The sequence below is a fragment of the Antechinus flavipes genome, chromosome 3 (genome assembly GCF_016432865.1).
Source record: "Antechinus flavipes isolate AdamAnt ecotype Samford, QLD, Australia chromosome 3, AdamAnt_v2, whole genome shotgun sequence".
NCBI classification, from domain to species: domain Eukaryota; kingdom Metazoa; phylum Chordata; class Mammalia; order Dasyuromorphia; family Dasyuridae; genus Antechinus; species Antechinus flavipes.
The window spans coordinates 177,813,581-177,839,638 of record NC_067400.1 but is presented as its reverse complement, the minus strand read 5'-3'; the positions used below and the strand labels follow the sequence as shown (position 1 = coordinate 177,839,638).

The 26,058-nt window shown below is 37.0% G+C and overlaps 1 protein-coding gene and 1 long non-coding RNA gene across 3 annotated transcripts in view; one reads left to right on the top strand and one right to left on the bottom strand.

Moving 5' to 3' along the window:
• Nucleotides 1-26,058, bottom strand: part of UXS1 (UDP-glucuronate decarboxylase 1) — a 144,770-nt gene that overhangs the window by 29,002 nt on the left and 89,710 nt on the right. For both annotated transcript variants that reach the window (XM_051984301.1, XM_051984302.1), the window contains exons 7-10: nt 24,914-25,018; nt 23,434-23,493; nt 19,212-19,333; nt 8,396-8,515 (exon numbers count right to left, since the gene is read on the bottom strand). In XM_051984301.1, coding sequence (XP_051840261.1) covers nt 8,396-8,515; nt 19,212-19,333; nt 23,434-23,493; nt 24,914-25,018 — 407 coding nt within the window. The remainder of the gene's footprint in view (nt 1-8,395; nt 8,516-19,211; nt 19,334-23,433; nt 23,494-24,913; nt 25,019-26,058) is intronic.
• On the top strand, nt 142-20,099 carry LOC127553527 (uncharacterized). The gene is made up of 3 exons (XR_007951763.1): nt 142-470; nt 12,869-12,893; nt 19,838-20,099. It is a non-coding gene; the product is annotated as an uncharacterized LOC127553527 (long non-coding RNA).

Genomic DNA, 26,058 nt, shown 5'->3' with positions numbered 1-26,058 from the left:
GTAAAGTTACTCTAAAAGAAAGTATCATAAAAGAAAAAAAAATTAAAAGAAAATTAAAAAAAAAAAAAAAAAAAAGAAAGAAAGTCAACCTCTCCCAAACAATTTTCCTGATAATTAGTTTTCTTTTTACCTTTCCAGACTTAACTAAAGTCTTTAACTTTCCAGACTGCACTCACTGATGGCACCAGTCAGCCTTGCTTCCTCACTACGGAAGCTCTCCAGGCATAAAGACGTGTGAATATCACTGCCTGCCAACAATAGATCTTATATTTGTGACACACCTGGAGGCTCTCTTGGCTGCCTAGCACTTGGGTTCTGACTGCTGCTAGGAGACTAATGAATCAGGACCATGCTTCCAGGAAGATCTTTGGCAGTTTGTTCTTGAAACCAAATAGCTCTGAACTGTAATATAAAAAGAAGGGCTTCTATATACAACAGGTGAAAAGAATGAGGGAGAGAAAAGGAAAAAGGTATGTCTATTTGGTGATTTATGTGGCACCGAAGACCAAGAGTCCCAATTCAAGGCGAGTTCAGAATCCCTAAGAGAAGTCAAAGGGGAAACAGAGAAAGAAGCTATTGTAATGCCAAAGAAACTGAGCAAGACAAAGATTAGAGACCAATTCAATAGTTTATTAAATGGAGAGAAATACTGGGACCAATGGATCCATGTTTGATCCCAAAGCTGGACGAGACTTTCACCTCAAGAGTCCAGCCATGAAGTATTCAGAGGGCAAGCCTTTTATGGGATAACAACGACACAATGGGGGAGGTACCTTGGGTGGGAATAACCTAATGGGGGGAGGCCCCTAGGATGACACAATAGAGGGAAGTTACTGATTTTCTAATGACATCTAAAATGGATAAATCTTTATCCTGTCAAATATTAATAAGGAATGTCTATAACCTAAAGATATAAAACCTTTATCTCATCAACCATTTAAGAGGGAATGATTATAGCCTGGGGTTTGGGGGCACAGCAACTGAGGTAGACCTTTATCTCATCAAACATTAAGAGGGAAAGGTTATAACCTGAGGCAGAATAACTAAATAGGACAATTAATACAGCATAGTGATTTAGACTCAGAGCCAAGCATTAAATATTTGGAGCAAGATGCAGATTTAGTAATGCTACTTATGAACAACAAACAAAAACAAGAGTGGCTTACCACTAGTTAAATACAATGTGCAATAAATGGGCTTACCATTGTTTTCCTATATATAAAATATATACTACACACATATAGCAGAAAGATATAGATTGGTAATTACTTGTTGACATCTTCTCATTGGTATGATACCAGTGTGGAATTAAGTAAGGTGAAGTCCCACTCTCCTGGGAATATAACCTTAAACTAGACTTTGTGACTTGATTTTTATTAATAATTTTATAATACATTTATAATATTTTTATTTTTTTCCTCCCCCAAACCATGGGGGGGAAAAGGCCAGGTTGGGGTGGGGCTTCTGCATTTTGCAATTTATGCTTTACGTTCCTTTTGCTGACAAACACCTTCTCATAGATAGTAATAAGCTCCTTTTTGCTTTTTCTTACTCCAAGAGTCTGTTTTTGTGCCCCATACCAGAAACTTAAATTCAACATTTTGAAAATGGAACTTTTCTTTCCCTCCAATACATTCTTTGTTTAAACATTATTTATCTTGAGAATACCACAATCCTTCTAACATCCTAGATCAATAACTTTGGAATTATTATTCTTTCTTCATCCTACTATCAGTATTTTATCACTTGGCCAAGTTTTTCACAACCTCTTTCATATTCTCTCCACTCATAGTCCTTCAAGACTTTCTTTACAACTCTAATAGTTTCCTAAGTTTAGCTTGCAATTTTTATTTCCAATCCATCTTCCATGCAATTAATATATCATCAGATCTATGCAAATGTTAATTTATCTCCCTACTTAAAAATATCCAGGGACTCCTATTTACTTTTCTGCGGATATATTGTATCTTTTCAGCAGAATTAAAGCTTCTTCAATGTAGGGACTATTTAGTTTTTATCTTTATATCCCTTAGCATTCTATTAAGCTGTAAAATCAAAATTTAAAGCCAGGTTCCCTGCTCGGTACAATAATACATCACATTCTCTTTTCGTGTTAATATGGCATCTACCTCCCTAAATAGACAAGAAGCTCCATCAAAGCAGGAAATATGACTTTAAAAATTCTGCATCTCTCCCAAAGATGAAGTATGAGAAAGTAGCAACCCTACCCTTGAGAAATCCTAAGGCTATTCTGGCCTAAGGAGTACCACGAGCAATGTTGACCAATCTGTTGGTCAGTAAGCTGTAGAACTCAATAATGGGAACTACCTCCTCCTACCATTCTTCAGTAGTATCGTTAAACCTATTAGCATATCAACTTAATCTTTGTTTTTCTTTCTTATAAAATTATCTTCTTGCTTCTACTTCTTTGCTAAACTTTTTTGAAACTTTAGTCTGCTGCCAAGAAGCAAAATTATTTTTGCTTCTGCCTCTTTGCTAGATTCCTTTGAAACTTTGAGTCTGCTTCAATTGGGGCCACAATTATATAATAAATGTTTGCTCCTTAATTTGAATACAAAATGAGTGTGCAGATTTTTTTTGATAAACTCATTACATTGACTGGGGGACCCTAATCTTGTTGAGGTGTTTTCCTCAACATTTTTGGTGCCCATTGTGGGACCCCTCTGCCCCCCCAAATTTTGTTCTTCTAAGGTAATCCCTTATCCTATAGTGAAGGGATACCCCAAGCGCCTAAGAAATCTTGTCTAGGTTGTCTGCACTATGTAAATCCTGCCCTCTTCTTATAGAGGCCTTAAAGAAATATACTAACCCGGACCCCACTTCTCCAGAGGGGCCCACTGTCCAGGTTAGTGTGTATTTTGTTAGTCTGATGAGGGGAGCACCGAAATATTCTCTTTCTCTCTGCCTTTGGGGATGAGTAATGAGATAAAGCATTTGAGAAGCTCCCTGAAGGAGACATTCTCCTTGAACCCTGCCTCTGAGAAAGACCCACCCCAGGAAATCAAGATAAAGTGGTTTCATTGTTATCTTGGTGGGACTAGTTTGAGAACAGGACCACTCCCTACTTAGTTCAAATTTAATCTCATTTATTGAACTGAAAATTGGCTCAAAACCACTCCCAGTAAGGGGTCTCATCTAGACCTGGAGGCAGTGACAGCATTGAGGGAATCTCATTCAGTTGAAACTTCCATCTCAGATTTCCTTATCAAAGTGGCAATTTTAAACTCATTTCTTTGCAGAGGATCTAATATGCCATGCCAAGGAACCTCTTTCTCCCTTTGGCATAAGCTGCAATCCTCTGTCCACTGAAATGATATTCTCTTTTAGCGTTACTCCCTCTATCTTTATCTCTCTATTTCCCAACAAGACCTTATTCACTTTCTCCGCTACAGGATTTCTCTGCTAGAAACTCTCTGCCAGGACTCTTCCACTAAAAACTTTATATCCCTCTGTTGGGAACCTTGCCACCAAGGAATTCAGTCTTTCTAGCAATGGCTGACTTCCTAAAAAATAAACTTTTTATCAGTCTAGCTTTTCAGATTCGTAAATTCTTTTACCAAGGACCCTTGCGCTGACTAAAAGAGTTCCCACAACTCCCTGCCTGGCGCCAAACCTCATCATTTGGGGACACAACTCTAAACCTCTTCATTTGGTTCCCTGAATCTCTTCATTTGACTCCCAGACCACCAGGAACCCCAAATCTCATCATTTGGTTCCCTGACTAGGAATTGAGGGGAGCTGAACCTCTTCAAATCTGTCCTAAACATATGGAGGAAGCTGCAGAGTTAGACATGGGTCCTCAAACTCTCTAGACACAACTATTGGAAACAGGCTTTTGAGAATCTTCAATAAAGGTTCAAGCTGACGCAGAAGAAAATGAAGGCAGAGCCAGGGTGAGGAACAGAGAACAGTTTCAAATTTTAGCTGCTGCCATATCCAGGAACCATAGTCAGGCCAGTGGTCTCGCAATTGTCCTTGGAGGAAACCCCCAGACCTGTGACCCAAGTGCAACCAGAAACCATATTCTAATTACAACAAGGAGGGGCACAGTGAGGATGAGTCAACTCTGCCAGTGCTCTGTCCTCCGTTCTCCTCAGGACCAGGAGTTATGGTGTCCAGTATTAGGCCAGGCTCCCCCCTGCTCCATCACAATGGCTGAACCCAGGGTAACTTTGATGTTGCATGTAAGGCATTTCTCTTCGACTTTGTGGAAGCCCCATTTTCTGTCCTGCCCTGGTACTCCAGTTCTACCCACCCTTCCCCTCTTAAGATGATGGGAGTTGAAGCGAACTGTTTTGAAGGCCTTCTCTCTGCCTTGTCAGTTTGGAGACCTATTATCCAAACACTCTTCTTATCTCCTTCTGTCCTGCCCCTTTGTTGGGACATGACTTAATGGTGAAAGTGGGGACCCAATTTTCCCTTCTTAAACCTTTTGGATAGGTACTAGCTAAAGATTGAAGAAACCTGGAGCCACTCATTTTTGGTAGCCCAATGCAAGAGGCTTCTCTGGCTGCTGCTATAAAAATCTTTGACTTTCTAGGTTTCTTTGTCTAAGGTCCACTTTGGCCCATGCATCCAACTAAGTATTTGAGCCATCAATTAACTCTCATCTCACTTTCACTCTCAGAGGAGAGGAAGCAGGTAATCATGTCACTCTCAGAACCTGACTCAAAGAAAGCTAAAACTGACCTTTGCCTAGTGGGGCATGTGTTTGAGGCCACATTTGAAGTCAGATCACCCTGATTTCAGGACCAGTGTTGTGTCCACTGTGCCATCTCGCTATCCCAAAACAAACCAATGGCCTTGAAAGCTCTTTTTGATTTAAATAGGAAAGAAGTCAGGTTAATCTGTGGTGAACCTCAATATCACCTTGGAGGCTAAGCCACTCCCTACTGGGACCTCTGCCCAGAAGGCTGAACTAATTATACCCTCACCAGAGCTTTAGAATTGGGGAAAGGAATGAGAGAGTGAACAACTATACTGACTCCAGATATGCCTTTCATCTCTTGCATGCTCATGGGATTATATGGAAAGAAAGGGGATTTTTGACAACCAAACGTTCCTCCATTAATTATGCAGGGGAAATTCTATAATTACTGCAATCTGTCCATGGACCTAAAGAGATTTTGGTTATATTTCATAAAAGACACCAGAAGGGGAATTCATTTCAGCCAAAGGAAACAGGCTTGCAGATTCAGCAGTCCATGCTGCTGCCTAGGTGCCCCTAATGGCACCTTTTATTCCCCAACTCCTATTGCATATAGCTCCCAAGAACAGGACTTTGATAAAGGGGACACACCTTTCTCCTTCTGAGTGGTGTCAAACATCCTCAGGCCAACTTCTAAACCCAGAGGCAAGCCAGTGGAAATTTCTTTTCTTTTTTTTTTTTTTTTTTGGCTTACACCAAGCCACTCACTTGATAAAGAATGCCCTCCAATCACTTGGGAAATCTATCTTCAATAGTCAAACAATTAGACAGTTCTACCTCATTCTACCTTTCTTTCTTTCTTTCTTTTTTTTTTTTTTTTTTTTTGTTGTTGTTGTTATCTTCCACTTTTTCCAAGTTAATTGTTTTCTCCCTATTGCTAGTGAGCTTCGTATATTCCAGATTCTGGCCATGAACATCCCAACAGGAATACCACTGGCTACCTAATCCTGAATCTCAACATCCTCTGGATGCTGCTGTCACCACCTTCAAGTCTCCCTTCCTCAGTCAGGATTCAGCTGTAGGTAGGGCCAGCTCTACTCCCCTTGTCAGCCTGAAGCAGTTCCAAAAATGAGACCTTCATCCCTTTGTCCTAAATGAATTTGAGTTAAGGCTACTTAGCCTTAAGTACCAGAAACAGTGGGGGCCAATATATTGGTCAATAATCCCTAGGGGAACTACTCCTCCCCTACTACTCTTCAATTATACTTCTAAGCCATCTTCTTGTTTCTGTCTCTTTGCTAAACTCCTTTGGAAGTTTAGCCCACTTCAATTGGTGTAAATTGTAATTGATCTTTGTAATAAATTATAATTGTAATAAATCTTAACTTGGAGACTGATTGAGCATGTGAATTCTTTTGTCAAACCCATGACACTGACCAGGGTGTTATTTAGATTTCTTTTCTTTTTTTCTTTTTTTGGACAAGGTCCCAACTCCTTGAGAGTGTGGACTACTTTGGCTTTTTCTTTCTAGGTAAAAAAAAAAATCTGCCTCAAATGCTACCTGGCCTTAGTTACTGAATGGGCGCGGCTTCAGTCAAATGGAGACCTGTTGAAGACTTTAGCTTAAAAAGGCCAAAGTCTCCCCCTGCATTCAAGGCCATCTCCCGCTGTCCTATATCTGGCCACTGGACCCAGATGGCTCTGGAGGGGAAAGTGAGTTAGGTGACCTTGCACAGCCCTCCTTAAATCCAATTCACTTGCATGTCGTGGCATCACCTACTTGATATCATGATCCTCTTCAAGAATAAAGGACAAAACAACAACAACAAATTTTCATGGTGACCTAAAATATGCAGACTGAGGCACATAATAGATACCAAGGTAACAATTAGCCACATGTGAAAATACCTATAGAAATTTTAGAATGGTGGCTGGCTTAGTCTTTCCACCTTTTTCCACTGTCAGCTGATGTACATACTCAGAAAAAGCAGACTAATTTTAAATTTATCTAGACAAGGTCCAATTAGGAATTTAAATTTGTTGCAAACACATTTATTCACAAATTTGAATTATACATACCAGTGCTAACTCTGATTGATATGGATAATTAAGATTTGGGAGTAAATATATATATGAGCACATGTAGACAGTGAGATATGTGGTAGCCCAAAAAGCTTTTGGTTTCTGATGTTAGACTTTATTCACTGGATATTTCTGTTCCATAGAAACCCTGTTTTTCCTGTCAAATATTTGTGATACCTCTGCACCAATATTCCTTGTTGAAAACTTACAGCAGACATGCTGATAGACACCCCATCTCCCCAGTACCTTTCTACCCCATACACCTATTCATGACAATAAATGTTGGAAACCAATCAAAGGTGAAATTTCACCACTCCTTATAAAAAAGCCCAAGGCTCTTTATTTTTTTTGGTGAGGCAATTGGGGTTAAGATTTAACCAATGTAAAGTATTTGAGGCCACATCTGAAGTCAGGTCATCTGTCCACTGTATCATCTAGCTACCCCAAAAACAAATCAATGATCTTAAAAGGTTCTTCTATATTAAACCTGTACTCTTAGGTGGGACCATCCAGCAGTCTTTTACCTAGAGGAATGGTGGAAGAGAGCACCTGAATCTTTCTTTCTCCCTATGCCAAACTTAATGATCCTTTTACTCAAAACTAAGCCCTATATATCCTGACTCCACTATTGCCTTCCCCTCTAATATTACTTACTATGTGCTCAGTATTTACATTGTAGATACTAATTATGTATAAGTTGTCCTATGATTCCCTCATTACAATACAAAATGCCCAATGCCTTCCCCATTAGAATGCAAGAACTCCTTGAGAGTGTGGACTACTTTGGCTTTTTCTTTCTGCCCCTAGAACAAAGTACAGTGCTTAGAATAATCACTTATTAAATGTCTGGAGTCTCTTAGATAAGTGAAATGCCAATGCATCTTTGTTCAACTGTCTAAAATTAACTAATCTTCCTATTGATGTAATAAGGACTCTGTGATCCCGATTTTTTTTTTTTTTTTTTTTTTTTGGAGGGAGGGCACCTGGGTTAGAAAATTCTGAATCTGCTGGCAACTCCTCCCATACCTCTTTCACCTGGCCTTGGGAAACTCCTAAAATCATCCCCACCTGAATTGCAACTCCTCTCCACCTTTTCACTTGGCTCCATCATTATCCATCACCATTATTGATCTGGAAATTAGTCCCTCAATTTATCTGGAGATGCCAGGCCAGAAAGCTAAATAAAACTAAATTAAAACAAAACCCTGTGTATCCCAAATCTTTGCTACCTTCTAATCAGGAGCCCACAGAGAGAAAGAGCTTCTCAGTATCAAAAAATCCTTTGACAAAACCTCACTTGGAGACTGGCACTGTGGCAACACTGGCATGGGGACCCTCAAATGCTGTTAGGGTCTCACTCCTCATACTATGTGTCCATGATAAAAAGTCTGTAAGATTTCGGTATTACTAGTTGGTTTGCTTCTGTGGAAGACATTAAAATTTTTCAAATGAGCAGCAAGGGATGAAAAGAATTTGCTTAATTTTGCACCAAGGTGTACATTTTTTCAGGGATATTTACGTTTAATTTAACATTTCTTCTCAGCTTTCTACGGTAACTTAAATTCCAAATAGAGGTCTCACAGTGATTTAAAATCTTTTAACTTATAAAAGTTCAAAGTTAAGAATAATGTCACAAATACTTACTGTGAGAGGTTCCCCTTGAAGAGCTTGCAAAATGAAATTACTGACAACCCGGCCATCATTCATATGCATCCGTGGTCCAAAAGTATTGAATATTCTAGCAACTCGTACTTCAACCCCTTCCTGCAATGAAGAGGGAGAGAAAAAGTAATATTATGTTTAATTTTCTCAACTGTAATCTTGATTAAGGCAAAACAAATGGAGAGAGGGGAATAGAAGCATAATTCTCTTTTCTAGGAACAGAAAGATTTATTCTAAATTTTATTATAATATAAAATTTTAGCTAATACACTATCTTCTTCACTTTACATATATCCCTTAACATTGTCAGGGGTTTTAACTTTTGGAGATGACCAAATATGACAGCTTTCTTACAAGAGTAACATTTCTTTAATTGTAGATACTGTAACCAGCCTGTCTCTTCCTTTCCAAGTTTTTTAAGCATTGCACTTTCCTTCCAAAGGACTTGTTCCTTTACAAGTCCATCAGCTCTCCTACTCACCCACACATTAACTGTGGTATGCCCTGAGGCTGCCCTGGATCCTCTGTTCATTTCTTTCTACATCCACTGCAGGGAATTCAACTCACATGGTTTAAATGATCACCAGCACGTCTTTCGGATCTATATTTCTAGCCATAAACTTTTCATACTCTCTCTCCCTTATCTATTTTTAGCCATTAACAGGATAGTTTCTCTTAGGACCATTTTCTAAAATAGAACACATGAATAATATCAGGATTCACCATTCACATTTATGTAACACTTTATGGCTTGGCCCCTTTCTATTGTTCCAGTTTTCTTACACAGTATTCCGCTCCTTGTACTCTGTGACCTAGCCATGCTGGCCTGCTTACAGTTTACCCTACACAATAATCTATGTCCCATCTCTGTGTCTTTCTACTGGCTACTCTCCAGGCTGGAATGCTCTGCCTTCTCACATGGCTTCCTTGTGCAACTTAGTTGCTCATTGTAACTTCTACAGAAGGCCTTTCTTTCCCCTCCAGCTACTGTTACTCTTCCCTCATTTGGCTTCTGTTTCCCTTTAATATTTAGCTCAAGGGACACCTTTCATAGGAATTCAGTGAAGTTGTGGGTTCAAATCTAGTCTCTGAAACGTTTACTGAACGATCCTTGGAAATGATTTAATATTTCAGAGCGCTCAGCCATTCTCTAAAACTATAAGTTGCTGAATATATTTGCTGTTCTGTATGGGTAAAAAGAGTTTATTCATTGGTAGTTCCCTATACCAGTGAAATCACATGTCTTTTCTTATAACACATGTATGTGTGTATATATAATCATGCACACAAATGAGTATATATGGGTGTGCTGACATGTACACATGCATGTATGTATAGCAAACCATTCCAGTATCCTTGCTAAGAAAACCCCAAATAGGGTCACATACAACTAAAAAAAAAAACAACAACAAAAACAAGCCAGGGAACATACACACAGGCATGTGTGTACATGAAATATTAATTTCACAGAAGTTACAAGGGGTTATGTAGTTTGCCTGAAGTTGCATGATTATAAGTGGTAAATTTAACATATGAAACCAGATCTTCTGGCTTTCAGGTCACTGTTCTTTATACTTCTTCCAAATCATTAACTTCTCTAAACATATTGGCCTTGCCATAATCTGGAAAATCAAAGTGTCTTCTTGGGCAGTGCTTATTATTCTTGGGGTCATCTTGACTGCTTTCTGTTTAACTGCAAGCATATATTAACAATATTACTTTATATTTGCCCAGTACTTTAGCATTTCAAAGTACTCTCATATAAATCATCTCCTAATTCTCAGAACAAAGCAGGGACAATCATCATGTTACAGATGAATAAATGATATGCCTAGGGACACATCTCTACTAAGTAGAAAAATTTGAGGTGATGTCCAATTACCACAGTCCAGTGTTTCTTGCTGTCCTCTACTAGATTAGAATTTATTCAGAGCTACATTTCTCTCTCTCTCTCTCTTTTTTTGGCTGGGGCAATTGGGGTTAAGTGACTTGCCCAGGGTCATACAGCTAGGAAGTGTTAAGTTTCTGAGATCAGATTTGAACTCAGGTCCTCCTGACTTCAGGGCTGGTGCTCTCTCTACTGCACCACTTAGCTGCCCCTATATCTGTCTCTTAATTCCCACAGCCATAACTCTAGCCCAAACCCTAACTATCCCAGGCATAGTCTTTTCCTCCTAGTCCTTGATAATTTAAAGTTGCCCCATACTATCTGACTTAGAAGAATGCTGGGACCCAAGAATAAGGTGCCTAGTGCTATCTCTGCTAGCCTCCCCAGATATAGCTATTGCTTGTTCAAAGATAGGTGAAATATGCTTGCATATTTTAAGGGACAACTTGCATTCCTGTCTCACATCCCCAGAAAGAGGAATCTAGCTATGAAACTCATCTAGGCTATCTCCCTTCCCCTCAGCTTGCTTGGAATAAGTGGTGTATTTAATAAATGCTTGCTGAATGAATGAATTTTAATAGGATTTTATTGGCTGAAGAGGAAGTTGCTGATTCAGATTGGGCTTTCTTCCTTGTCCTATCCTGATTGCTTTTGGTCTACTTCTAGGATATCTCCTCAGTCAACTATAAATACTGAAAACTCCTATTTTCAGGGGTTCTATCCTCCTCTGCCTTTTTCCACATCTCTTTTTCTGTTCTAACATAAAGCTTTAGAAAGTTTCCCCCATGACCAATAATCCTAAGGGGCATATATCTAAGAGTGGACCTCCAGAACCAAATAAAATACTTGCAAACGATTTGGGAAGGGAGAACGTCTTCTGGGGATCCCTTCCCCTCACTAAGCCCAGGGATGCAGGAGAGAGAGAGATATAGATGATTCTGACAGTCATATTCCTCTCTCAGAGAGACTGGAAGGAGACAAGCAGTTCCTTGAAGCAATTCGGAAGGCTTTTTTTTTTCATTACCTTGTTGAGCTCCACCTGCAGTAATATCAACAGCAGGAACAGCAAGAGAATCTAGCACAGCTAGTAGCTGTGAGTGGGATGGTGAAGAAGCTGCTGATACTATTTCTGTTGTTTCTGGAGAGACCAGCAAGGTTTAAGTTGTGACTACAGAGCTAAGAATGCCATAGTTAGCAGTTCCCAGTTTTTATACAAAGCAGACTTAGGGAAATAGTCTAATCTACCTATGAATGAGAGAGAGTGCCTTCACTTACAAAAATGTTCTTGAAGGCATAATACAAAGGGCTTCAGGTAAAGCTTCATTACATTCTGTTGTCCAAGATGTTTAATCTCAGGCAAGTCACTTTTTTTCTAAACCTTGGTTTTCTCACCTATAAAAATGACTAGAGTAGAATAAAAAAGTGGAAATAGTGCTGAAAGCAGAATTATATATGCTTAAATCTGAATCCAAATTCTGCCCTTCGCTACCAGAAAGATCATGGGTAAGTGACTTAAGATTTATGGACCTCAGTTTCTTCACTTGTAAAATGAAAGGATTAGACTAAATTAATTTTTTTTCTTTTCAGTGAGATTGAAATTAAGTGATTTGCCTGGAGTCACACAGCTAATGCATGTTAAGTGTCTGAGACCATATTTTAACTCAGGTCTTCCTGACTCCAGGACTATCTTAGCTACCCTTGACTTAATGATCTTTAAGACTCCTCCAAATCCTAACATCTTATGATAGAAATTCCCTAATACTGTTACTATTTCCTTTTTTCAGGTTAAAAAAAAAAACTTGGAGACAAATTAATGGAGTTAAATGATTTGGCAAAAGAGATTTACTGAAGCAGGAATCAACCTCAGTTCTTTCTGATTCCAAGCCCAGCCTGCTATTCACTATTAATTCTTTTTTTCCCCCTCAGATTGCATAAACTTCAACCCAGGCAGTATCACAACTTCTTAAGAGTGTTGGTTTATAAAGTTTTAAAGTCCTTATATTTATTGTGTTTCTTCCATCACATTATAAACTCCTTAAAAGCCAGGACCTTAAAATTACTTTAAAAAAATTTTATTTACATATACATGTACACACACATATGTACGCACACACACACATATAAACTCTTCACAGCACACAATATATTGTTATCTTGCTGGGTACTCAAATGTTGATGACTAAGGCTTGTGGTTTTATTTGTAGCCTAGAAACAATAAACCCTTTTCCCACTAAACAAGTCAGAGAAGATATAAAAAGGGGGCTAGAGATGGTGATCTCAATTGAAAATAACTCTAAAGTCACCAACTTCAGTTTTATTAATAGAATGGGGGAAGGAAACACAGAAACAAGCAGTGAATGCAGCTTTATTCTAGGAATAGAATATAAAATCTCAGCAAGTTTACACAAATCAAACCAGTGTGCCTGACAGAGTAAAAGTCATACCAAGTTTCCATGAAATCTCCAACAAATCAAGCTTAGTAGCACTACAGGCTCCTAGATCTATTAGCTGGCAGAGACCTTAGAGGTCATGTGATCTGACATCTTCATTTTTTTCTTTTTAAACAGATGAGAAACTGAGATCCAGAGTCCCGTAAGTATTCCCTTTCCATCACAGCCCAGGGATATGGGGAAGGGAGAGAAACCTGCCTTCTAAGAGAGTAGAGGATGGAGGCAGGTCATCCTTTAAAGCAACTCAGATTGAACTCAGGTCCTGACCCCAGAATTAGTCTTATTTTGGCTTATTACTTATTTTAAAAATTCATCACTGTGCAGCCAACCTGATTGAATATGTTGAATTAAGTTAGGCTGATGCTCCATATAAGCGTGTTCAATATTCTATTATCTTACTGTCGATATTCTATTGCCTTATTGTCAATATTCTATATTTCTTTCAGCTTGAAAGGCTTTACCAGAATTCACATTTTACCATCACAGCATTTTTTCATTTGATCCTCATATTATGATCTCCATTTTCTTAGGAGAAAGAGGTAAAGCGATTTGCCAGGATCAGTCCATTTGCAGGAGGACTTGAATTCAAGTCTTTTTAACTGTAATACTCTATCCACTGAAACACCTAAATGACTGATAGAAAACAAAATTTTCATAAATAAACAAACATCTCTCCTTTTTGGTTTCTGTTCTTTGGAAAATTATGGGGCCTAAAGCAAAGGAGGCTTGATGACTTCTGAGACTTAAGAAAAAGATGATTGTGGTCTGGCCTTATCCTCATGTTATTATTATGATAATGTGTGGTCCTTATTCTTCCTCAAGAGACAAGATATCAGCACTTTAAGGCCAGTTGTTGCTGAATAGTTTTTCTGTCATGTCTGAATCTTACTGACATCATACTGGAGTGATTGCCATTTCTTTCTCCAGATTTTTTTTTTTTTTTAACAGATTTTGTAGATGAACAAACTGAGGCAAACAGGATTAAGTGACTTGCCCAGGATCACACAACTAGTGCCTGAAGCCAAATTTGTTTTTTTGTTTTTTTAATAACTTTTTATTGATAGAACTCATGCCAGGGTAATTTTTTTACAGCATTATCCCGTGCATTCACTTCTGTTCCGATTTTTCCCCTCCCACTCTCCACCCCCTCGCCCAGATGGCAAGCAGTCCTTTACATGTTGAACAGGTTACAGTATATCCTGGATACAATATATTTGTGCAGAACTGAACAGTTTTCTTGTTGCACAGGGAGAATTGAATTCAGAAGGTATAAATAATCCGGGAAGAAAAACAAAAATGCAAGCAGTTTATATTCATCTCCCAGTGTTCTTTCTTTGGGTGTAGCTGCTTCTGCCCATCTTTGATCAATTGAAACTGAATTAGTTCTCTTTATTGAAGAGATCCACTTCCATCAGAATACATCCTCAAACAGTATCATTGTTGAGGTGTATAATGATCTCCTGGTTCTGCTCATTTCACTTAGCAGCCTGAAGCCAAATTTGAACTTAGGAAGAGGATTCTTCTTGACTCCCTCTATCCACTGTGCTATCTAGGTGTCCTATACTTCAAGGATAGTTGCTTTTTAAAATTTGGATTAAAGGCTCTAAATCTTTTATCAACAGATGAAGTAAAATTAGCTCAGTTTTTCTGAGCATTCAGGCTTTCAGGGGAACTTTTAATTACTGAGGTTAGAATATCCTAATATTAAATCCTATATAGGCTTTTCTGAAGCTGCTTCATATTTCCTGTCCATTTACTTACTATGTCACGTAGAACCCTGATTTTTAGGGCTCAGTTTGGAAATCATTTAATCTCAAAACTAGCTTCCTAGTTTCTACTTGCTCAAATTAGAATCTTCCCTCTGAATGGCCCAGTGATTTCAATGCATTTTTCTCATCTTCTCTGCTCTATAAATGTGATTTTCTCTAAGTTTAACAGATTATCCCCTCTTTTTAAAGAATAATATTTATTGATAAAATTTGTTTTCACTTACATTTCTTACTGTATCCTTACCTGTACCTTCTCCAGTGTCATTTCTAATAATTAAAAGAAATATATTTATGCAGAAAATTTTTAAAAAATTTAATTGACCCTCTGAAGTGTATAATTTTCACTCATGATTAAGGCATGATGATTTTTTAGGAAGTCAAGGTTACAATTTTGAACCCAGGTAGAATAATTAGGCTTACAAAGGAGAATATCTGTTTCTTGGCCATAAGATAAACTCCTGGGCTGAAGAGTTACTAGAAGGATTTACTGGGTAGGTAAATGTAATAAAAAAAATTTATAAAGCACTCTAAGAATTCTCATTTTAATCTCACAATAACCCTGGAGGCATTATATTCCTTTTTTAATAAATGAAGAAACCGAGACAGACTGAATTAGGTAAGTAATATGTTGGGCATCATAGTTAAGTATCTGAATCAGAATTGGAACTCATATCTTCCTGACTTTTAGTCTAGCATTCAAGATTACTTTATCACATGAGTTTGTGAATGTTGTCATAATTACCTAAAAAATTCTTCAAAACATATCTCCTATAAATAAATATCTCGTAGTGATAAATCATCTTTACAGGCCAATTTAAAGCAGTAAATCTCATTTCTTAGAACTCCTTCAATTAATTTTGTGATGCTGAGCTGACAACTCTACTTAGTTTTTTCTTGTTCTTTCCCAATTTTAAATCTTCTGGCAAAAATAAGTGAAAAAAAAAAAAGATCAAAATGTGACTTCTCCAGAATCATATCTCAAATCCTATTTTATAGTGGCAGATCTCCTACTGACTACAATTCTGGTAAATTTACATTCTTCACCAAGGATTTGGAGTCACAAGTCAGTAATTCAGGAGGTTCATGGCTGAATCACTATTACTAATGACTAATTTTCATTTTTGGGTTCTGTACCCATTTGGGTACAGAATGTACCATTGTGGGGAATAATTTGAGTCACTGGCATCTCACTCTAGACATTACAATTTTTTATAAAGGGAAAAACAAATACTGAATGTCTGAAAGGAGAGTATGCAGTTGTCAGGTCATCTGAAAGACAGCAACTTGAAAATAAGATGGACAATTAGTCTTCCTCATAAGGATGCTACACATAACTTCAGGGAAGCTTATTATATTAAATGTAGTTTCTAAGCCAACAGGCTTAATGTCAGTTATTGGTTAAGTTTCCTGTAATGAATGCTTCCCTTTTGAAGAGTCAAGGGGAAACAAAAAACAATTAGCTATAAGAGACACAAAAACCAAAAAGCTTCTGAAGGCCATTGAAAAATTTGGTTTTTCAGAATAGTTACTACATTTTGCTGATGGTTAGCCAATACAGTGAGGCAGAAACAGATTTCAGAATCCTCCCCATGTCTGCTGCTCCCAGTTGAATACAGGCACATGCCATAGGTTGAGATAAGTCATAATAAGATATAACAATTAGCCTTAGCCCCTGTTCTTTCTTAAATTCACTCATTTAATAAGCATTTTAAAGTACTTACTCTATTCCAAGCACTGGGCTAGGTATAAGGGTTATAAAGGCAAAGAAATGAAAATATTTCTGCCCACAAGGAGGTATGGGGGAGAAGAATAAGTAAATATAAAATACAGCAGAAACAGAGGGAGACACACATTTTTTGACTTGTTCAGAAAGGTATGTTTTGCTTGACTACTTGCTTATCTATCAAACTATTTTTTTGCTGAGGCAATTGGGGTTAAGTGACCTACCCAAGATCATACAACTAGGAAGTGTTAAGTGTCTGAGACCAGATTTGAACTCAGGTTCTCCTGACTTCAGAGCTGTTGCTTTGTCTACTGTACCACCTAGCTGCCCCTTGCCTGCATATTTATTTTCTCTTTTTCAATGGGGAGGTGGGCAGAAGGACATAGAAGAGAGAAGGTAGATTTCTGTATATGGAAAGATAAATTTAAGAAAATGAAAATAAAAATTTTAAATAAACTAAATATAATGGGGGAGGGGTGAAGAATATGGTGAGAAATATTTATTAACCAAAAATATTAAAGCATTTCAGCCAGTTCCAAATTAGCAACTAGAAGGAAGGAAAATATCAGGAAAGGTCTTGTTCAGAAGAAATCTCAATGGATAACATGGCTAGGCTTCATGGCATAAAGAACTGCAGATGATCTTATGTTGGATGTGTAAAGTAAGGCAGCCCTGTACATCATTTAGAGTGTTCTACAATAAAACAAGGACTTGTGTTCTAAATGATATGCCTGTGCTTCAGAATAACCCAAAATTGTGAGAATATATGACTTTAGAACAAAAAAGCTCCAATGGTATTAAGTTTACCATTGAATTCATGCCTCCTTTCTGATCTTTCTTTAAACTGGAGCCATCACAATCTACTGAATACCTTTACTTTTTACTATCATTAGATGCACTTTTTGTGTTTCAAGTTTAAGACAAGAAACCCAAAAGCCAAAAATATCCTAGTAGAGGAGACAGCTACAACTTTGCTGATTAAAACTTAAATGCTTGGAGTAACAGATGGTATTTCTAGGGCAACTTTGTTATGGATCTTCAGCATGAGAAGTGGTAACAAATGTTATGTAAATGCAGGCTATGGGCCATTTACTTTCGGAATAGTCAAATTATTGTGGCTGCCACACATAGATGATTCTGATTTCTTTAAAAGCTAGGTACTAGTCTAAACGTCCTCTCTTCTCTCCCACCCCTTCTCCCCCCCAGCACATGCTTCATTACTCTGCAGTGACCTAGTTCAGATGTTCTAGGCACATGTGTAGGATAAAAAAATATGAGTGAGAAGGAGAGTTTAGTATTGGTTCTGGCCATAACCATGGCACTCCTTTAGTTATGATAGATAATGCATTATCCAGAAGACTGGGAAAAAATAATTTTATCTCACTAAGCCTGTTTCTTAATCTAGCCTAACTAGAGTAGCCATGAGACCTTAGAATTGGGGGAAGGGAGAAGTCAGATTGGATAGCCAATCCAATTTAATAAGCATGAATTAAGAGCCTAATATATCTAAATTAGGTAATGTAGTGGAGAGAATAAGAAGCCTGGAGTCAGGAAGATTCAGCTTCCTGAGTTCAAATTTGATACCAAATACTTCTATCTGTGCGAACTTGGGCAAATCACTTAACTCTGTTTGCCTCAGTTTCCTCATCTATAAAAGAAACTGGTCCCATTTTATTGTGGATAAATGCAACATGTACACTGATAAATAAATAAAAAATATATGCAAAACAATGTGGTATGTAGGGGAGGAAGAATTGACCAGCCTTAGGTACTGAGATAAGATTCTTTGAATCTTTAACAACATAACCAATAATAATACTAAATGATACTAAAATCACAAGGGCAAGATCTATGGTTTTTTTTTTTTTTCCCACTTCAATACCCTGATGGTAGCATCTAATTAGTTTTTTGTTTGTATCCCCAGTATTCACCATAGTACCCTGCCTGTAGTAGGTGCTAAATAATTAAATGTTGAATTGAACTGGCAAAAAAAAGTATCAATCACCAAGAATTTATTAATTATTATAATAATATGCTTACTATGTACCAGGCACTATGCTACATGCTAGGTATACAATTGACAGGTTAATTCTCTAAAGTCTCTTTCAACTTTAAATCTATGCTCATTCATTCTGGCCCAAAAATTTAATGCAGTTTTCTAAATACTAGTTTCTGAAGGTGCAATCATAATGTTCCACCTCTCTTTAATTTTAACATGACTGGAAGTATACATTAAGGCAGGATTTATTCATTATAAAGAGGTTTCTGAGAGAGAAAAAGAAATGCATGTTAAAAAGGAAAGAAAGCTACATAATTTGAACTTGAGATTTCTCTGCATACATCCACTTGACATTACCTACATGGCAATGTAGCATCACTGCTGAAATTTGCAAGCATACCAGTGAGTTCTAGTTCTAAAGTAACAACATCAAGGGGAGACACTTTAGTCCTGAGGCTATAGGCAACTGTTCAGAGCTCTGAAACTCAGATAAGGTGGCTGGCATCATAGCAGATTTTAAAAACATGAAAGAAGCTGAGTAAGGGTATAAGACTTGGAAGGTGAGGAAGCCAGTGCATCCCACTCACAAAGGGACAATGGAATATAGTGCATTTCTCCCAAAGTCTGCAGACTTTTTCCTACAGGGAAAGGCTGCAGATATATTTAAAATTTAAAATAAACAATAACAAAAACGACCATCTACCACTTTCCGGCTCCCAATCCATTAAATATGTTGAACACAAGTCATAGAGGAAGACAATACATCGAAACTAACCAGAAGCAGCTCCATCAAATATCAACATGAAAAAACATCTTTTCTCCTACTGACTAAATTAATTTCACATGTCTACCCCAAAAGATCAGTTTCCTAAACTAAACATAGTCTGAATGATACATGCTTAGTAAATAAAATAAATCCAAATGAAGGAAACAAGTACTAAAAAGTATTGTAGGAAACCAAGGGCATACCTGTTTCATATAGGCATAACACATAGTCTCCGCCACACGCTTTCCTTCATCATAACAGGCTCTAGGTCCTATTGGATTTACATGGCCCCAGTAATCTTCACTCTGGGGGTGTACTTCTGGATCTATTAGAGGGAAATAAGAAATAGTTTTTCTTTTACTTCATTTCAAGCTTACAAACAAGATAAATTCACTTTGAAAATGGGAGTTAGAAAAAAAGAAAAAGGGAGAGTGTGGAAGAATTTTTATATTGAGATTTATCTGAAATACAAGGAATATATAAGCAAGGTAGAACATTGAAGAAATGGGATAGGACAAATAAGTTTTAAATGGTCTAGTACAAATTCCTTCCCTTTGGATACAATTTCTATATTCCTGAATGTGGATGAATGTATTAAACATTTTAATAATAAAATAAATTATTTCATAAAAGATTTTTTTGTTTTTGGTAACAGAAATTATCATGCCATATATTTATTTTATATATCTTTCTAGAGGGAATCATTCTTCTTAAAGCTCTGTACAGAAAGCTAAACTTCTAAATGAAAATCTGTGATCACAAATGTTATGGGTTTTCCATGGAGTTTAAAATGATAACATAAAAAATATTTCTGATGTCTTTGTCTTAGGGGGCTACCTTTAGGAAGTAATCTACAAGTACAAGGTAAAGAAAGCTGGACTTGGAATCAGAAGACTAACTTTAAGCCATGGTGCCTCCACTTGCTAATTGTATGCTCTTAGCCAAATTAACTTGATTCTCAGTTTCTTACCTAATAAATGGGAATAAAAGAAAATACAAATAAAAATAAAATTTGAAATCTTTCTTATAGGAACATTGCAAGTTCATAAGAATGAATGTAAAAATGTTCAAATGTATGTCAGAAGGAAACAAAAAACCAGGGCTTGTTGAACAATCACTTATGTACCATGTATCAAATATTAAAAGACTATGTGATTATTTACATTTTTACTTTTTATTTAAATGGACAAAAGACAATTATTGAGAGGGTATCACTGGAACACAAAAGATCACCTACAAACAAGGCTCTCATTTCACAATTAAATAACAAATATTGTGAATACTTCTAGGAAAGAACACAGTGTCCTTAAGAACACAGTATCATAACATTAAGATATGAATCAGATTTTACCCCTATAAATTAAGTTTTAATAAAGAGAAGGAAATAGGGACACAAAAAGGAAGGACTCCATATATAGAAAACAAAACAGGAACACAATTATGTGGTTTCTCAGAAGGACACAGATAAACATAATTTTGCCTAGGGCTTCCTCTACCTGTACAGATCCCCACCTGTTTCATGCAGTAAGAGCCAATTAATTTTATCACTAGCATCAATGTTCAAAATAGTTCTTGGTGGTAGGTATTTGTGCATCCCAGAATAACCAAGTGGTAAAAGATCATGTTACAAAGAACAATCCCAAATACCAGAAGAATATTTCCTTGTATACTTAAGATTTCTCTATTCAAGATAAATGCTGTCAACATCAAAGATTCATTTATGAGATAGTTTTCTGTGTTATTTATGGTTCAAGTAAAGGTATACAAATAAAGGAGTACCCAACCACATAAAGATCTTGGCACTATAAATAATACTTAGGAAAGATTTTTTGACAAAATTAAGTCTGAAATGCAATGTCTTGTGAATTTCAGAAAATGTACTGTTTTCCACAATCTCATGAAAAACAAACTCCCATCAAATATGTCATTCAAGTAGAAAGGGAAGGTGGTGCATATGAGCTTTGTGAGCATGCTATCTTGGATAGGACAAGGAAGGTCGCTTCATATTTTAATCTTTTAAAACAGTGCTAAGCCCACGGGACATACTAGCTTGGAAGGGAAAGCACAGTTCTTGGACATAGTGTTTTAAGATATTTTGCTGCCTTTGTCTTTGAGGAAGAGAACATCTGACAATTTAAAGGGAGAGCAGCCAGTCAGTTCATCATTTATTCAAACAAAACAGACAATGTTTCCATGTTTCTTCAGAGATGAGAGAGGGATGAGAAAGAAAGATAAAATAAGAGGCAACTAGGTGGCATAGTGAATAGAGCACCAGCCCTGAAGTCAGGAGGACCTGGGTTCAAATCCGGCCCGAGACACTTAATACTTTCTATCTGGGCAAGTCACTTAACTCCAATTGCCTCAACAACAATAAGATAAAATAAGAGGAAAGGGAGGAAAGTTGTGTAGTGAAGATAGAACATTTCAGTGTCTCAGTGTACCAAGAAGCAAATCAACAAAGAAGAAAGGTATAGTATCCTTGAGCTTCTGAGAAAGAGCTGGTAACATTCTTTCCCTGGAATGCAAAATAATAAAAAATATACATAGACTTTATTTTGGGTGGGTGGTAGTACTGTTTAGGTAGCAGATGTGTTCCAGATTACCTTACTCTCTCTTTATGTAGCATCTGCATAGTTTTCCAGTACTTCATTCAGAATAGCACCATGACTTAACACACCACAAAGACTTCCAATCTTGCCCTAAACCTAAACTGGATTCTTTTTGATATTCAATGCCTTGCACATATGCTGTGTTTACTTAAAATATATTGCAATGCTATAGTGTCAACGGTGTAGATCTTCCTCTATGCTCTAGTAAATATACTCTTTGTGAGTTGCTATGGTCAAAATAATTCATCATCTTTGAAACCAACCTGATGATGAGCAGCAGCTCCAAATTGCTAATCTGGTCTCCAGAAGACAGAGATACAGTCTGTTGCTAGGTTTATATTTGAAACCCTTCCAGCGTAGGAGAAGCAGCTTTACTGCTTTCCTCTAGTTTAGCCTTTGGGAACCCAGCGTCACCTCTACACTACATAACAAAGAAACATTAGTGTAGAACTAAACGGAGGATAATTTTACTGTGAATTTAAAACGCAACTCCCTCTTATAGTCTTTCAATTAGATATATCACTGTTGTGACAATGGTAGGGCTGGGGAAATGTTGATGAGTATGCTATTAGAAGGTAACACATTTTATGTGATAGATTTTTGGGATGTGCTCTTGTAGATATCTTAGAGCACATAAGGGGCAGCTAGATGGCACAGTGGATAAGAGTATTGCCTGAAGTCAGGAAGACTTCTCTTCCTGAGATCAAATCTGACCTCGGACACTTACTAGACATGTATCCTGGCAAAGTCACTTAATCCTGCTTGCCTCATCTGTAAAATAAGCTGGAAAAGGAAATGGAGTGGCAAACCACTCCAGTATCTTTGCCAAGAAAACCCCAAATTGGATTATGAGGAGAACAGGAGAAGAAGAAAAAAAGCAGTTGATGTATTCCTTCTTGGAGCTGAGTTTTAATCCTTTCTCTCCTGCTAAAACAAATAGTTTATTTATGGAAAAAAAATTTTAGAAAAATATGCTGAGAAAACAGGTAACCTGATACCAGAGGAAAGAAAATATGACAGATGCTGGTACTGTCCAAAGTAATAGATAAAGGAATACCAATATAGGGCAATAGACTGGAAGGAAAAAGTCATTATTAAGACTGGAATGATGGAAGATAAAATAAGCTTTTAGTTAAAATGATGCTCATTAGTATCCAGCCCATGCCAATGTCCACAGATTAAAAGGCTACCAAGAAGAAGCCAGATTTACTGCTAATGCCTGAAGAGATAGATTTAGGTTCTCCTATCTCATTTGTGAACATGATGTTTAAAGGCAAATTCCCATTATTATTAGGTTTTTATTAAGCAAATAAACATATACAACCTCTCCATCTTATTTTATTTTTAGTCTCCTCTTTTCACTTCATTCCAGAAATGAGTCAAGGAAGTAGTAAAAGGGTACAAACAAGGAGAGTTAGGGGAAACAAGAAAAAAGTACAGCAGAAGGAGTCTCAGAGATGAAGGATTCGTGAGAAGCTATGGACATTAAAATTCTCTTCCTGCTTTCTATTCTAAAACAGGTTCCTTGCTCATTTGGCTCTCCTCTTTTAGGACTGGGAATGATGAAATCTACATGAGTGATACTCCTGACTCATTTAAAAATTAAATCCCTTCTGGTCACAAGACTATTTTGGGGGTGACTGTCAAATACTCACCTGTGACCAAAAAGAGATAAAACTATAATAGAAACTGCAGGTTCTTCTTCTGAGATGAAACCTCAAAATTCAACCTTAAAATTCTCCTACCAAAATTTTTATAAAGTTCTGACAAGTGAAGGCTCCCACTGACCCTAAGAGACAAGTTGCCACTGTCTTACCTCCATATACTTCTGAAGTGGAGGCCAGAAGAAGACGTGCTCCAACACGTTTTGCCAACCCTACAAATATGAAAACATAAAAGGGATTACTGTAGATTTCATCACTACAGGGAAGAAAATTGATTCTAGACTTGCCTCAAATGCAAAAACTTGTGTTTATATATTATTACAAGTATCCAAAACTCAATGTCCTGTTTTTGAGAATAACATGTATCCCAATATCAGTTTTGGGACAATAAGGCTCATATTCTTGATGAACAGCTCCTTATTCAAAGGTACTAATCTTATGTTGCATGCCAAGTTCAGAATGGTAAGTACAGAAGAGGCTTGGGGCAACTCTGCCATTCCACAACTATTGAGCAGACATGGGAGTAGACAGAGGAAACTATGTTATATTCTTTAATCTATCTGGCTCCTGTGGAAGGGACTGATAATGCCTGCTCAAATTCCTTTTTTGAAATAGAAAGATGAAGTTAAAAAACAAGACAAAACAAAAACTCTTCTCTATCCATTTTCCTTGGGAAAAGAATGCTGACTCCATTTCCTGAGATAGTCAATTCATTAAAAAAAAAAAAAGCAAGCTCATTTTAGTTGGCAAGACTCAATTTTTTTTTCTGGCTATGTAGGACACTAATCTGAAGGAGAAAACAATTTAGAGAAATCATGTGAAACTCATAGCACATTAACTTCCCTTCCTTTGAAGAGTATCATAGTACACTGAAAAAATTGTTATTTTTTTAAGGCAGAAAAACTGGGTTCAAATCTTACAAAAATGCTAACTCTTCACCTTTTTTCTGTAACACACATCGTTCAACACCATCAATAAGAATAGTTTACCTTTAATATCAATCTTTTGGCTTAGTCCAGAGTCAGGTAATATAGTTCAGTTTCAACCTACCTGTCCTAACAATCAGACAGTTTCTCCTTACCTTTAAATAATGCCATTAAATACCTAAACACCCATGGCTCTATGTCAATCTAGAGCTCAACTCAAGGTCATGCATGAGTACTTCTTTGTAAATTTGTAAGATGGAAGGTATGGGATTCATTTCTGGCATTAGATAATTTATTTAATGATTTGTGGAATTGTAGAGGGGAAAGTGATGGCTATAGGATACTTGCAGAAGAAGCTCCCAAGTACAGATACCTGCTTTTAAAATGCTGGCCAGTTATTTGCTCTACCACAAAAATGGTTACTCAGTGAGAAAGACACTGCAATAACTTAAGGACCCCAGGCACTGCACAAGAACTAGAGAACTCCTAGCTGATAAACTGGTAGTCAAGACTGCAAACTACCATCTTATTAGGACACTCCCTTCCTAAGCTACAATATAAGGGAAACCATTCCAAGTCTGAGATAAATGTCCAGTGCAAGAGCTCACGATGTGTCTTCTTATCTTGTTAATATATGTGTGTGTGTGTATAAAGTAAAATAATAAATATAACTTATAAAAGAAACAAGAAACTAATTTCAACTTACCCAACATATTTAGTGTTCCAATTGTGTTGGTCTTTAACGTCTTGATAGGATTGTACATGTAGTTTGGAGGAGAAGCAGGAGATGCTAGATGATAAATCTGGTCCACTATAAGAAACATGATAAAAGCATGATTTCCAAAGACCAATAAAAATATCAAGATTTTACAACAAAAAGGCCTCATTAAATTGGTTAATTCCTTTGTCTAGACTATAGACTATATATATTTGTATCTTATCAGCTTATTGCTCCAATAAATCACTCACTACCAAGGATCAGAAGTAATTCCTGGCATCTATCAGTTAAGATTTTGCTGACCAAATTTCTCTAATGTATATGATCACAATGATACAAATATCTTTATATGATGCAACATAATCAACAACAGTGGCATCCAAACGAAATTGAAAGGGATCTAGCTTCTGCATAATGACTTAGAAAACCACAGATTAACATATTTCATTTATTTTGCTCAACAATTTTAATGTGGAAGTTTTGCTGGCCAATTCCAGAGATGACTTTGAGTTTGACACCTCTGATCCTTCCCTATTTCCACTAACAGCACCACTACTTCTCATGCTCTTTTTGATAGACATATCGTGGATTCTGCCTTTTTCATTACTGCCTATGTTCTATTATTGATTTCTGCAAACTCTTTCACATTCTCTCACATCTATTCCTCACTTCTCCTCCATACCCTCACCAGTGGTCACCTCTTGAGTTCAGACTTCTGAATATTTCACTCTTAAACTATGCAATCCTAACTAACCTATCTGTCTCTAGTCTCCCCCTTCCACTTTTCATCTTAAACAGTGCTGCTAAATTAATCTTCCTAATGCACAGTACAGTTCTGATCAAATCACTTCAAAATGAAAGGATCACAGACTTAGAGGTGGAAGGAACTCTGAAAGGTCATCTAGGCCAACAATCTTTACCTTCTCGTTTTGCAGATCAAGAAATTGAGATCCATAGATTTTGCTGACCAAATTTCTCTAATGCATATGATGACAATGATACAAATATCTTTATACGATGCAACATATTCACATAGATACTAAGCAACAGTGCCACGATTTGAACTCAAGTCCTCCAACTCCAAAACCAGAACAACTTCTATTGTACCAAAGCTCCCTATTGCCATAATAAAT